The 11,325-nt window shown below is 43.2% G+C and overlaps 1 protein-coding gene across 1 annotated transcript in view; it reads right to left on the bottom strand.

Moving 5' to 3' along the window:
* Window positions 1–934: 934 nt before the first annotated feature.
* Window positions 935–11,325, bottom strand: part of LOC135212692 (huntingtin-interacting protein 1-related protein-like) — a 233,418-nt gene continuing 223,027 nt past the window's right edge. The window contains exon 15 of the mRNA XM_064246371.1: window positions 935–1,414. Within this exon, the coding sequence (XP_064102441.1) occupies window positions 1,400–1,414 (15 nt within the window). The 3' untranslated portion in view covers window positions 935–1,399. The remainder of the gene's footprint in view (window positions 1,415–11,325) is intronic.

The raw sequence follows: 11,325 nt of genomic DNA, 5'->3' as shown, positions 1-11,325 counted from the left end.
ACATTAAGGGGCTCTGTGAAATTCTGCATATATTGTCTCCCTTCCCATATTTTTTCTCAAATCAATAAAATCTTATATTTGTATAGGAATACAAATTGTACTAAACTGTCTAATCTTACTTATATGCAATTTCAATCTATTTGATATCCAAATCTATTCAGCCTGCCCATTGTCTGATTAGCCTTTATTAGTCTTTCACTAAATTCCAACCTAAAAGAACATGTGCTGGCTATTAATTTTCTTAAATATCTAAAAGATGCAATGGATAAATCATTTCTCCATCTAAATGTTATTGCATCCCTTGGTACATACTCTGTCCTCATTAATTCAGATTTTCTTAGATTTAGTTTCTATACTTATTTTAATGTAATACTTGTATTCTGACTCTGACCACTTTTTTTCATTATGAACTGTATGAGAAAGACAAAAGCAGAAGTGAAATATGTAACATTCTCTTTGGCAACCCTGAATTTACTGAAAATTCTCTTGACAAGACCCCATCAACATTGACCTTTCTTGCCTCTGTTTTGACTTCCAATTTCCAAGCATCATGCTGTTGCCCCATTCCATATTCTGCATAACAGTTTAGTTGCTATACAAGGAGTGATTTCAGTTTTTGCAGTGGTTAAAAAGCAGAAATAGGTGGAAAAATCAATACTGCAACAAAGAACTCATTATGTACTGTATACAAATACAAAGATGAGTTCAGCTGCAAACTAGTGAGGTCCCATTAGGAGATTACTCCCTCAGCATTACCTTCAACGGCATATCTGGTGCTAATGTTACTATGATTCGAATGGTATGCTGATTGTCATGATCATCAAACTATGGCCACAACAAAATAAATTGGTTTGCATAAGTATATAAACATATTGAAACCACAAAAATAAACAAACTCACGAATTCAACAAAGCTCTGGTAACAGCCATAGTAGTATTTATTTGAAGACTGCAAAATTCAATGAAATTCATAGATCTTGACTTGAATCTAAGTAACTAAAAGCCAGATATTAAACAACTCTACTATCATGACTGAAAACACAAAAGTGACATACTGTTTCTATAATAAACCATCACACATCTACCCAAGTGCCCTTTCCATGTTATCAAATAATACATGTAAAAATAAAGTAATGAACATTTATCTATGAATTTTGAACTGATAGTAATGCTAACTGCCATGGAATGATAAAAATGTACTGATACTGAACAACCAAATCTATAAATACTACACTACTTTTAAATTACAACAAAAAATTAATGTCACAAAAACTTATCTGGTAAATATGTGGGAACAAGGATTACTAATACTTTTTCTGCCACAAGACTGCAATGCAGTGATAATCCTGTTATATACCTCGCCCACGGAAGAAGGGAAATATAGCTTTTGTTCATCATAGCTATTTCGGAATATCCTGTAAAGAATAAAATACTATTTAAGATTTGCTCACAAACCAAAATTACATATATACGTGTATATATACATATATATATGTATATATAATCAATACGTAATAATAAAATTATGATTGAAACTGTCTATATGCTAACTTGAACAGTTATGCAACTCAACATAGTCATCTAATAAAATGTTAAAACCTAAGGAGTAAGAAATCCAACCTTTAAACAATCTTCTGATTATGATGCAGTAACTGCAATTATTTCAACTAAACCTAACCTACATAAAAAATTATAATTAAATTTCCACAGTGTAAGCACATACCCAGAAAGACCTGAGGGCCAAGAAATATTGACAGTGATTTACGTCATAAAAATATTACAATTAAAAATAAACTCTGAAGACTCTACCCGAAAACATTCCTCAGAGCTTTGTGCATAATCTATCAAGAGACAATAACATGGCTCATTTTTCTGCCAAAGGCTAAAGACCAAACTAAATTATACAGAAGATTACAAGAACTATTGGAAAGGATAAGGATAAGACAAAATTCTTATACTGGAAATTCAAGTAGTGATGTAAAACATATGATGTATGTCAGTAGACACACTACTGATTTTCAACTGACACACACTACTCAACACTGGAGGGCAGAATAAAATCTCAAAACAAAATGTAAAGGCAAAATAAAAGCTTAAAACAAAATTAATCAAACTAAGTTTTTACAAATTACCTTTCATGAGAAGACCATGTAGGTAATAAAGTTATTTCTGGGCTCAGCTCGTGTCGCCCTATGAAAGGATCCTTAATATCATTCTTTCTAGGCAAAATTAATCTAAAATTACCAGAGAAAAACAAAATTAAGAAAATGTCAGTAAAACTGACTCGCTCACTCTTTAAAAGAAGTGTCGGTATGAGAATAGGGGCGAGTGAGAACACTACCACGAGACATTCACCAATTAGATCTTCCAATCAGAATCCCCACAAGAGAGAGCTGATACTAACGGGCGATGCGGCCGCTACTACTACTACTAGGGGACGCCACGGACAGCAGCGCCCCTAGCGGTCATCCTTAATTATTAGCGCCAAGCGTTATACGCATTTTCTTGCTTGTGTACTATTTTCTGGATTTACCTCATCATCCGTTATGGAACGTGCTGCCATCGCAACGGCTAAGTTAAGTGCCTCATAAGTAGTGTTTTACCGTATTTTAGTCTTCCAGGAACCAGTATTTTCTTCTAATAGGTCATATACGGTTTCCCGTTCGAACTAGTGGCGGCGCCATGCTGCCTCATTAAGAATTCCCGGTCTTCCATACTGGGACTTCTTATACTTATGGGCTTACTATATCACGTTCATCGTTTTTTACATCGCCTTTTTAGCTAGGTTAGCCCATTTACCAATTCTCTTAGTTTGGTATTTAGGGCTATTCTGTGTTGTTTTCTAGCCAGCATCCCGGCTCTTGCTCTTCATCGGCTATCGCTGGCTCCGAGTAGGCTTCTGTTTCCTCGGAACAGTTTTTGCCCTCTCAGGGCTTCTTTTTCTTCTACTAAAAGTGTCTTTTCCATCTTTACGATGTAATTTTAGTTCTATTTAGGGTGTTAGGCTAGCCCTAGGTGCTGTCCCATGTGTTGTACAGCCTGGTTCACGTGGGCCCTTTCTCGGTTGTGTTGCTATCGCGGCTTAGGCCACTTGCGGTCACGTGTTCCATCGCACCTTACCCTTCCCCTTCCCTCCCTACCAGGTATAGGGAGGGTCTGGGGGACCCTTGGTTGCCATGACAACCTCGGTTGCCTTCCTCCCTCCCTCTCTGAGGAGGCCAGGGTTCTCTCCCCAGCTGGGGTATAGGGCGACCACTTATCGGGTACTGGGTCACCGAGCGGGTAGTTGTTGGGACGGGGAGGAGTAGGCCACCCCCCCCCTCTCTCTCTCCCGCCGTTGTTACGCCGAGAACCCTCCCCCCCTCCCCAGTTGCTCAGCCACCTTTCCCCCACTATAACGAACGGAGCCTTCCGCCGCAGCCGGGGCACCTTTGGTTATAGATTGCTGGCTCCGCCAGCGGCGGGTGGTCACTACTAGTGGTCTATTGCTTGCCTACTATATCCTTACCTTTCTCCCCCCCGCTACCGGAAGGGAGCTTGCTTCTTACCCGGGCACTCTTCTAGTAGACGGGGGGGAAAGGTTTGACAATTATTTTGTTATTTTTAAGGATATCCCTAGTTTTACGATGAATTCTAAAATATATTTAATTATATGTATACCATCTCCGCCGTTGTCCGTCGTGGTTTCATTTTCACCACCACACCTGGTTGGATTCTATCTCTTGTCTCCGGCGTAGCCTTGGACAAACCAACCATCTTACTACCACACGTATGGCGGGGCTCTGGTTTAATCTAACTTTCTCACTCCGGCACCAGCGGAGCAATTGTTAGACTGTAAGTGTTCTCCTGATACTTATGTATCTTTCCACTTACAGGCTACCAACTGTCAGGTCCTTGGGTGCAATGCGACATTATACGGACCCCTGGCGCCCACGATGAGTGCAGGTCTCACGCTCCGTGTGCCACGCCTTACAACGACATGATCGTCTGGCACCCGGAAGCCTGCGCCATCTGTTACGACCTGGTCAGTCAGCTGGTGGAGGGGGTAAGTCGATTATAGACTTTTTTATCGTTTTACTAACACACTTAGTCATAAGCTTGTTAACCCCGCTCCGTCATTAGAAGCTTCATTTCGCCTTCTCTTTCAGGCTGCCGGTGTGAGGGAAGTCGCCCTAGCAACCCTGAAAGCGTGGGTGGGCGGCTTGCGGGAAGAACGCCGCCAAAGGCCAGCCTTACATATTGACAAGAAGCTGGCCATTCAGATCTTCCCTGGTGGCAAGTCAACAGGGTATGTTGACCCCATATCTGCAGCCCCTCATAGCCTCCATCCAGCAGGAGATGCAGCAGTCTTTCGGGGTCGTGGCCACGCAAGAGACGGTCCCGGACGTCGCAACCTTGGACCTTAATATTGAGCCTATGCGGTAGGTGCTGAGGACTTGTTGGTTGAGGTAGGTGTGTCGGGTGCCCAAGGTCTTTCCTTGGGCGCTCCTGGATCTTCTCCTGTCCCTTCTTCTACTGCTTCTTTCCAAGGCTTTTTGGGATCTGAGATCCCTACCCGCTCTCCCGCTCTCTCTGTACCCCAAAGGAGAAGGGACAGAGAGAACCGAAGACCCTTGTTAAGACGACTTCTAAAAAAAGTCGTCGTCGTCTTCTTCAGCTAAGAAGTCTTCGACTTCCTATGCTGACGCGGTGAAGGCTAAGCCGAGCTCCTCATATTCAAAGAGCTCTAGAAGCAAGTCTTCTAAGGAGAACTCGCGCTCGCGCCCATCACCGCTGAGCCAATGCCTTCTCCGGCCTCCACCGCATCCACTCCGGCAACGCCGGTTGGAGTAGCGGGACCTAGCACCTTTGATCCCACTGCTTTCTCAGCAGTGGTGATGCAACAGGTAGGTGAGATGGTTGGCTCACAAGTCTCCGCCCTAGGAACAAAGTTCGAGCAGATGTTCGCACAACTGTCGAGCACTCGTCTTCTCAGTCGGGCCAGTCCATCCAAGATCTCTCTAACAGAGTTAGAGAGAATGAGGACCGAGTAGCTGGGCTTGCTCAGCTCCTCTCCAGTCTCCCAAGTAGCAAGTGCTGGTATTCTCCAGCTTCCACCTTATGAGTCGCTACCAGCTTTCTCCATGGAGAACCCATGGAGAGTGGCCGCTTACGCTCCGTTCAAAGATGGTATGATCTCTGTCCCGGAGTGTGGAACTCGAAGGATTGAGGACTTCGAGTTTTATCCTCCGGGATTGACGCAGCCTTTCATTGGTTATGCTAGGCTGACCGTAGCGGCGCTCACTAGGAGGACAAGATCTCCAGGGAGAACGTTCTCTATAGTAGAGATCACGCTCAACGCGAATGGCTTCACTGCCTTGAGGACTGGGAGTGTACCAACACCAAGCTCCAGGCTTTCAAGAGTCCTTTTACTATTTTTGCGACGGAGGAGGAGGCTTCTCTTCCGTTCGCTAACAAAATAGTAGAAACGACTCAGGCAGTCCTCAAGGATGAGTCCATGCCACAGCTGAGGGAAGCAGAGTCTACTTCTCCGCTCTTCCCAGTTCTTTCGGAGAATTGTGGGAGAACTTGCCCTGCCACTTTCACGCTTGGTAAGCTCAAACCGGACTGTGCCATGGACCAGTTTGGCGAAAAGCTTCCAAGGCTGCCTGATTCCTTGATTCAGGCAGAGTTCGACGCTCGAACTAGGTTTGGCAGGTCCCTCAATTCTCTGATTATCACAGAGATGGCTGCTCTCTCGTATGGCACGGGAAAAAACCTTTTGGGGTTTTTTTTCAATAAATTCCTGGGCCCCAAGGTTCCCAGCTTCAGACGGTTCAGACGGATGCTTTCGACTTCTTTCCAAGCTAGGAGGAATTGCCGAAAGCACGTTCTGAAGGAGTGCACTATTAGGCACGAACCTAATAGACTCCTGGCTTCCAGCATGTGGGGAGCGGATCTCTTCCCAGAGTCTGCTGTAAATGAGGTACACCACGAGGCTGCTAGGCTCACCAGAGCCTTAGAGCTAGGTGGGGTATCTCATCTAAGAGGAAGCAAGAATCCGCCCCCGCTGCTGGTAAGAAACCAAAGAAGTCTCGTAAAAGGTTCCAGCCTTACCAGAAAAACACCAGCAACAGCAGCAATTCGTTCAGGCCGTCCCGGTTACCCAACAGGGACAACCTTCTACATCCAAAGCAGACCCAGCCATCCTCCTGCTGTCTCCTCAGTCACAACCCTCGACCTCCTACGCACTCTCGCCGGCCTTCAACCCTATGTATGAAGGTCAGGCTTACCCTCCCTTTAACAGGCAATCGAGAGGTAGGGCGAGAGGCCACTTTCGCCAGCGTGGCACAGGAAGGGCGGCAAGGAGTAGGCAGTTCAGAGGAGGGGGCGTGGAGGTCAACCCGCCCATCAACAATGAGGCTCCCCAGGTAGGAGGGAGGCTTGTTCCTCTTCCGTCACAGGTGGGGGTTCAGCAATTGGGCACAGAGCATAGTGTCCAAGGATTGGGTTGGAGTTGGATCAAAGATCCCCCTCCAATCAAATCATTCCGCCAAGTACCATCAAAGGAATTGACAGATTATGCGAGGAACTCCTTCAGAAAGGAGCTATTGCGAGAGTCAAGCATCTAAAATTTCAAGGTCGCTTATTCAGCGTGCCAAAGAAAGGCTCAACAAAAAGAAGGGTAATCTTAGACTTGTCAAGGCTAAACTCTTTCATTCGTTGCGACAAGTTCAAAATGCTTACCCTCTCGCAAGTAAGGACCTTACTTCCTCGTGGAGCCGTCACATGCTCCATCGATCTTACAGACGCATACTATCATATCCCTATAGCCAGACACTTCCGCCCATTCCTAGGATTCAGGCTAGGAAATCAGACATTCTCATTCAAAGTGTGATTGCCCTTCGGTCTGAATGTAAGCCCCCAGGGTATTCACGAAAATAGCAGAAGTAGTTGTGCAACAATTGAGAACTCAGGGAATAAATTGATAAGCATCATACCTCGACGATTGGTTGATCTGGGCAACCAACAGTCGAGGAATGCTTCAAAGCCACCAAAAAGGTAGTTCAATTTCTGGAACATCTGGGTTCCAGATAAACAAAACGAAATCCAGACTTACTCCGGAGTCTCGTTTTCAGTGGCTAGGAATCCAATGGGATTTGTCTTCCCACAATCTGTCATTCCAGTGGCCAAAAGCGGAAAGAGATGCAAAGTCTGTCAGACATTTTCTCAAATGCAAGCAAACATCAAGGAGAAGCCAGGAAAGAATCCTAGGTTCCCTTCAGTTTGCTTCAGACAGATATCCTCCTGAAAGCAAGGCTGAAAGATATAAATCGAGTTTGGCGATCGAGAGCAAACGCCAAATCTCGAGACAAGTTGTCAGTAATTCCACAGATCCTTCGCAATCAACTCCGTCCATGGACAAAAGTAAAGAACTTGGCCAAGCGGGTACCCCTTCAATATCCCCTTCCAGTGTTAACCATTCACACGGATGCCTCCCTGTCCGGGTGGGGGGGATATTCTCAGTTCAAACAGGTTCAGGGGACTTGGTCAGTTCAATTCCGCCAGCTCCACATAAACGTTCTGGAAGCAATGGCAGTATTTCTTACCCTGAAGAGACTTCTTCCCCCAGAAAGTCTCATCTAAGACTAGTTTTGGACAGTGCAGTGGTAGTTCATTGCATCAACAGAGGAGGGTCCAAATCCAAGCATGTGAACCATGTCATGATAGCCATCTTTGCCCTAGCAAACAAACACAAATGGCATCTGTCCGCCACTCACCTGCGGGGGTAAGAAATGTGATAGCAGACGCCTTGTCCCGGTCAGTCCCTCTGGAATCAGAATGGTCCCTAGACGATGGGTCATTCTGGTGGATATGCCGGAGAGTCCCAGGTCCTCCAAGTAGATCTCTTCGCCTCACAAGCGAACCACAAGCTCCCTTGCTATGTGGCCCCCCCCCCAACCTGGACCCTCTGGCTTATGCCACGGACGCCCTGTTTTTTCGTTAGATTGGAAATCAGTGGAGAAAAATTTATGTTTTTTCCTCCAGTGAATCTTCTCTTGAAAGTCTTGAGCAAACTGAGGACTTTCAAGGGACTAGTAGCCCTGTGATTGCTCCAGACTGGCCCGAGAGCAACTGGTATCCTCTGCTTCTGGAATTGGGTCTCCGACCTCAACGGATTCCAATCCCAAGCTGTCACAATCAGTACAAATGAGGACTGTGTTCGCTTCCTCAGGAATTCTCCAGACCCGTAACTTTATGGACTTCATGAAGTTTGCGGCTAATAAAGATGCTAACATTGATCCACAAAACATCCTCTTCCTAGAATCAGATAAGAGGGGAGTCAACTATTAGACAATATGACTCAGCTGTTAAAAAATTAGCATCCTTCCTGAAAGAATCAAACACTACAACCAATGACAGTTTAATTTAGCTATATCCTTTTTCAGATCCTTGTTTGAAAGGTTTAGCAGCTAGCACTATTACTACGCATAAACTCGGCTTTGAAGAAGATCTTTCAGTTAGGTTTCCATGATAGATCTGACTGAATCTTATTTTACGTCTATCCCTAAAGCCTGTGCTAGACTTAGACCTTCTCAAAGGCCTACTGCAGTCTCATGGTTCTTAAATGATGTCCTCAAACTAGCATCAGATACTGACAACTCGTCTTGTACATTCACAATGCTTCTTATAAAGACATTATTCTTATTAAGCCTAGCTTCAGGAGCTAGAATTTCAGAACTGCTGCTCTATCAGAGATGCGGGTCATGTGGAATTCCTCCCCTCAGGAGAAGTTCTGCTTGCTCCGGATCGTAGTTTTTTGGCTAAAAATGAGGATCCTCTTGCAAGGTGGGCCCCTTGGAAAGTCATCCCACTTCCGCAAGACCCTTCTCTCTGCCCAGTATCAACTTTAAGAGCCTTTCTATCTCGTACATCCTCAGATCCTCAGGTTCTCTCTTCATGAGAGAAAAAGGTGGTACTTTATCAGTAAAGGTATTAGGCAACAAATCCTTTACTTCATTAAACAAGCCAATCCTGGGATTTTCCATTTTCCAAAACAAAAAGCCACAATGAACATTCAGGGCGGGAAGTAGCCCAACCTCCCAAATTAAGAAATTACTTTTGTTTTCGCAACTTATGGAAACTTTTTTTGAGGAATTCCCTTTTAAAAAAAGTATAACTTGGGAGATGGAAATCTCCGACAGTCTTTAAACGTCATTATCTAAAGTCCTTGGAATCTTTAAAATTTTCTGCAGTAGCAGCGGGAAACATTGTTTCCCTGATACTGTATAGTAGTCGTAGTATAGATCCAGTCTCCTCTCTACCTACCTCATCCAACATGCCTCACCCTATCGCCATGCTACCTCGGATATTCTAGCCTTAGCCGCTGAGATCATATTAGTGGATTGTCCCTTATTTTTTTTTTTTGCTAGGGACATCCACACTATGTACTGATAATGTACTTCAGTGTACCTACCCTTATTTTTATGCTAGGGTAGGACACAATGTGTTTGTATATTTTGTATATAAGTTATCTAAGTAAATCTATTTTGTTAAATTACACTGCATTTTTGTACTTTACTATTTTTGTTTACTGTAATTTTAAGTACTTTACATTACTAACTTTCTTTTATGTCATTGTTTAAAATAAGTTAGCCTTAAGTACTTAGTTTATATGCTGTAATAACTGATTTACTTATATTATATCCCTCATTTTACAACTGTTTTTCATTTGTCCTTTTTTCCCATCTTGTCTGTTTCTCTGGTACTCTTTCATAGGCCGACACGAAGCTGAGCCCAGAAAAGGGAATTTTGACGAAGGAAAAAAATCTATTTCTGGGTGATTGGCTCGTGTCGCCCTATGAAACCCACCCCCCCCCTGTATTGATTGCCCCCCCCTGCAGGACAAGATGTTCTTAGATTAAGGATGACCGCTAGGGGCGCTGCTGTCCGTGGCGTCCCCTAGTAGTAGTAGTAGCGGCCGCATCGCCCGTTAGTATCAGCTCTCTCTTGTGGGGATTCTGATTGGAAGATCTAATTGGTGAATGTCTCGTGGTAGTGTTCTCACCTCGCCCCTATTCTCATACCGACACTTCTTTTAAAGAGTGAGCGATCAGTTTTTTACTGACGATTTTCTTAATTTTGTTTTTCTCTGGTAATTTTGTTATTAATTTTGCCTAGAAAGAATGATATTAAGGATCCTTTCATAGGGCGACACGAGCCAATCATCCAGAAATAGATTTTTCCTTCGTCAAAATCCCTTTTTTAGAACCTCTTCAAAAAGTCTTGCATTACAGTAATTTTCATATATAAAAATGCAGTTTTGCTATGCATGCCTAAATTACCTATTAATAAAAAATTTAGGACATAGTCACAAGGTTTTTTTTTTCATGCATAGGCAACTGGGACAAAATCACATGCCAAAAGAAAGTAACTAAAAACTATAAAGCCTGTAGAGATAGCACTTGCCATGTTCCTGTACATTGTGTGGAACGCTGTAATGGAACTAAACATCCTTTGCAGCACCAACCTTCAGCTAGGTTGACTGCCTTCCTCCTTTCACTTTCAGTTACTGTCTCGTAAACTAAACTGTAATGATAACCTCCCGTGGGGAATGCAACTTATCTGTTGTTTGTAGGGCAGAAGGTTAACGGAATTGGAGGAAAGATTCCATACCTTGGCTATATAAAAAGAATTGTCTCCAAATTGTGTAATCTGAGGACTCATGAGTCCTTCAAAGTAAATGTGAAAGAAGTGGCCTGTTAGGTATTATAAATCTGTCTAAGAGAAGGTGAAAGATGCTTTCTTTCAAATGAAACAGTCCAAAATAATACACATACAAATAAAAAAGCAAAGCTATAGGTAAAAGCAGCACCACTGAATCAATCCTATTGCTGCACAGAGGGAAAAAGTTAGGCACTGTACATAAAATAAATTTTGTTTTAACAAACCATTAGGCAAAACCTAAGTATTTATCATCTTTATATCACTGTTAAGGACGTATTGAGCATGTTGCAAATATGAGGCTTGATATAAAATGCAAAGGCATCCATATGTGAATTAACACCATGAATAGTAAAGAGAAAAAGGTCCTGCTATAAATACAATTCTTCAGAAATCCTTTTTCCAATCTCCATATCCCCAAGTACATACCAGCAGGTTTGTACTTTGGGATCAAACATTCCCAGTAGGTCCCTACTGGAAAAAAATGTATGATCTGCTAAATAATTATGAAGAATCATATGAGACTACAAATGTGCGTGTGTTTTTTTAAACAGAATACCTACATCTGGTGTGAAGTTTTGTACTGAATATCAAAGGATATGTTTACTGTTACCTATTTTAT

The sequence above is a fragment of the Macrobrachium nipponense genome, chromosome 41 (assembly GCF_015104395.2).
Source record: "Macrobrachium nipponense isolate FS-2020 chromosome 41, ASM1510439v2, whole genome shotgun sequence".
NCBI lineage: Eukaryota > Metazoa > Arthropoda > Malacostraca > Decapoda > Palaemonidae > Macrobrachium > Macrobrachium nipponense.
This window is presented reverse-complemented; position numbering and strand designations above follow the sequence as displayed.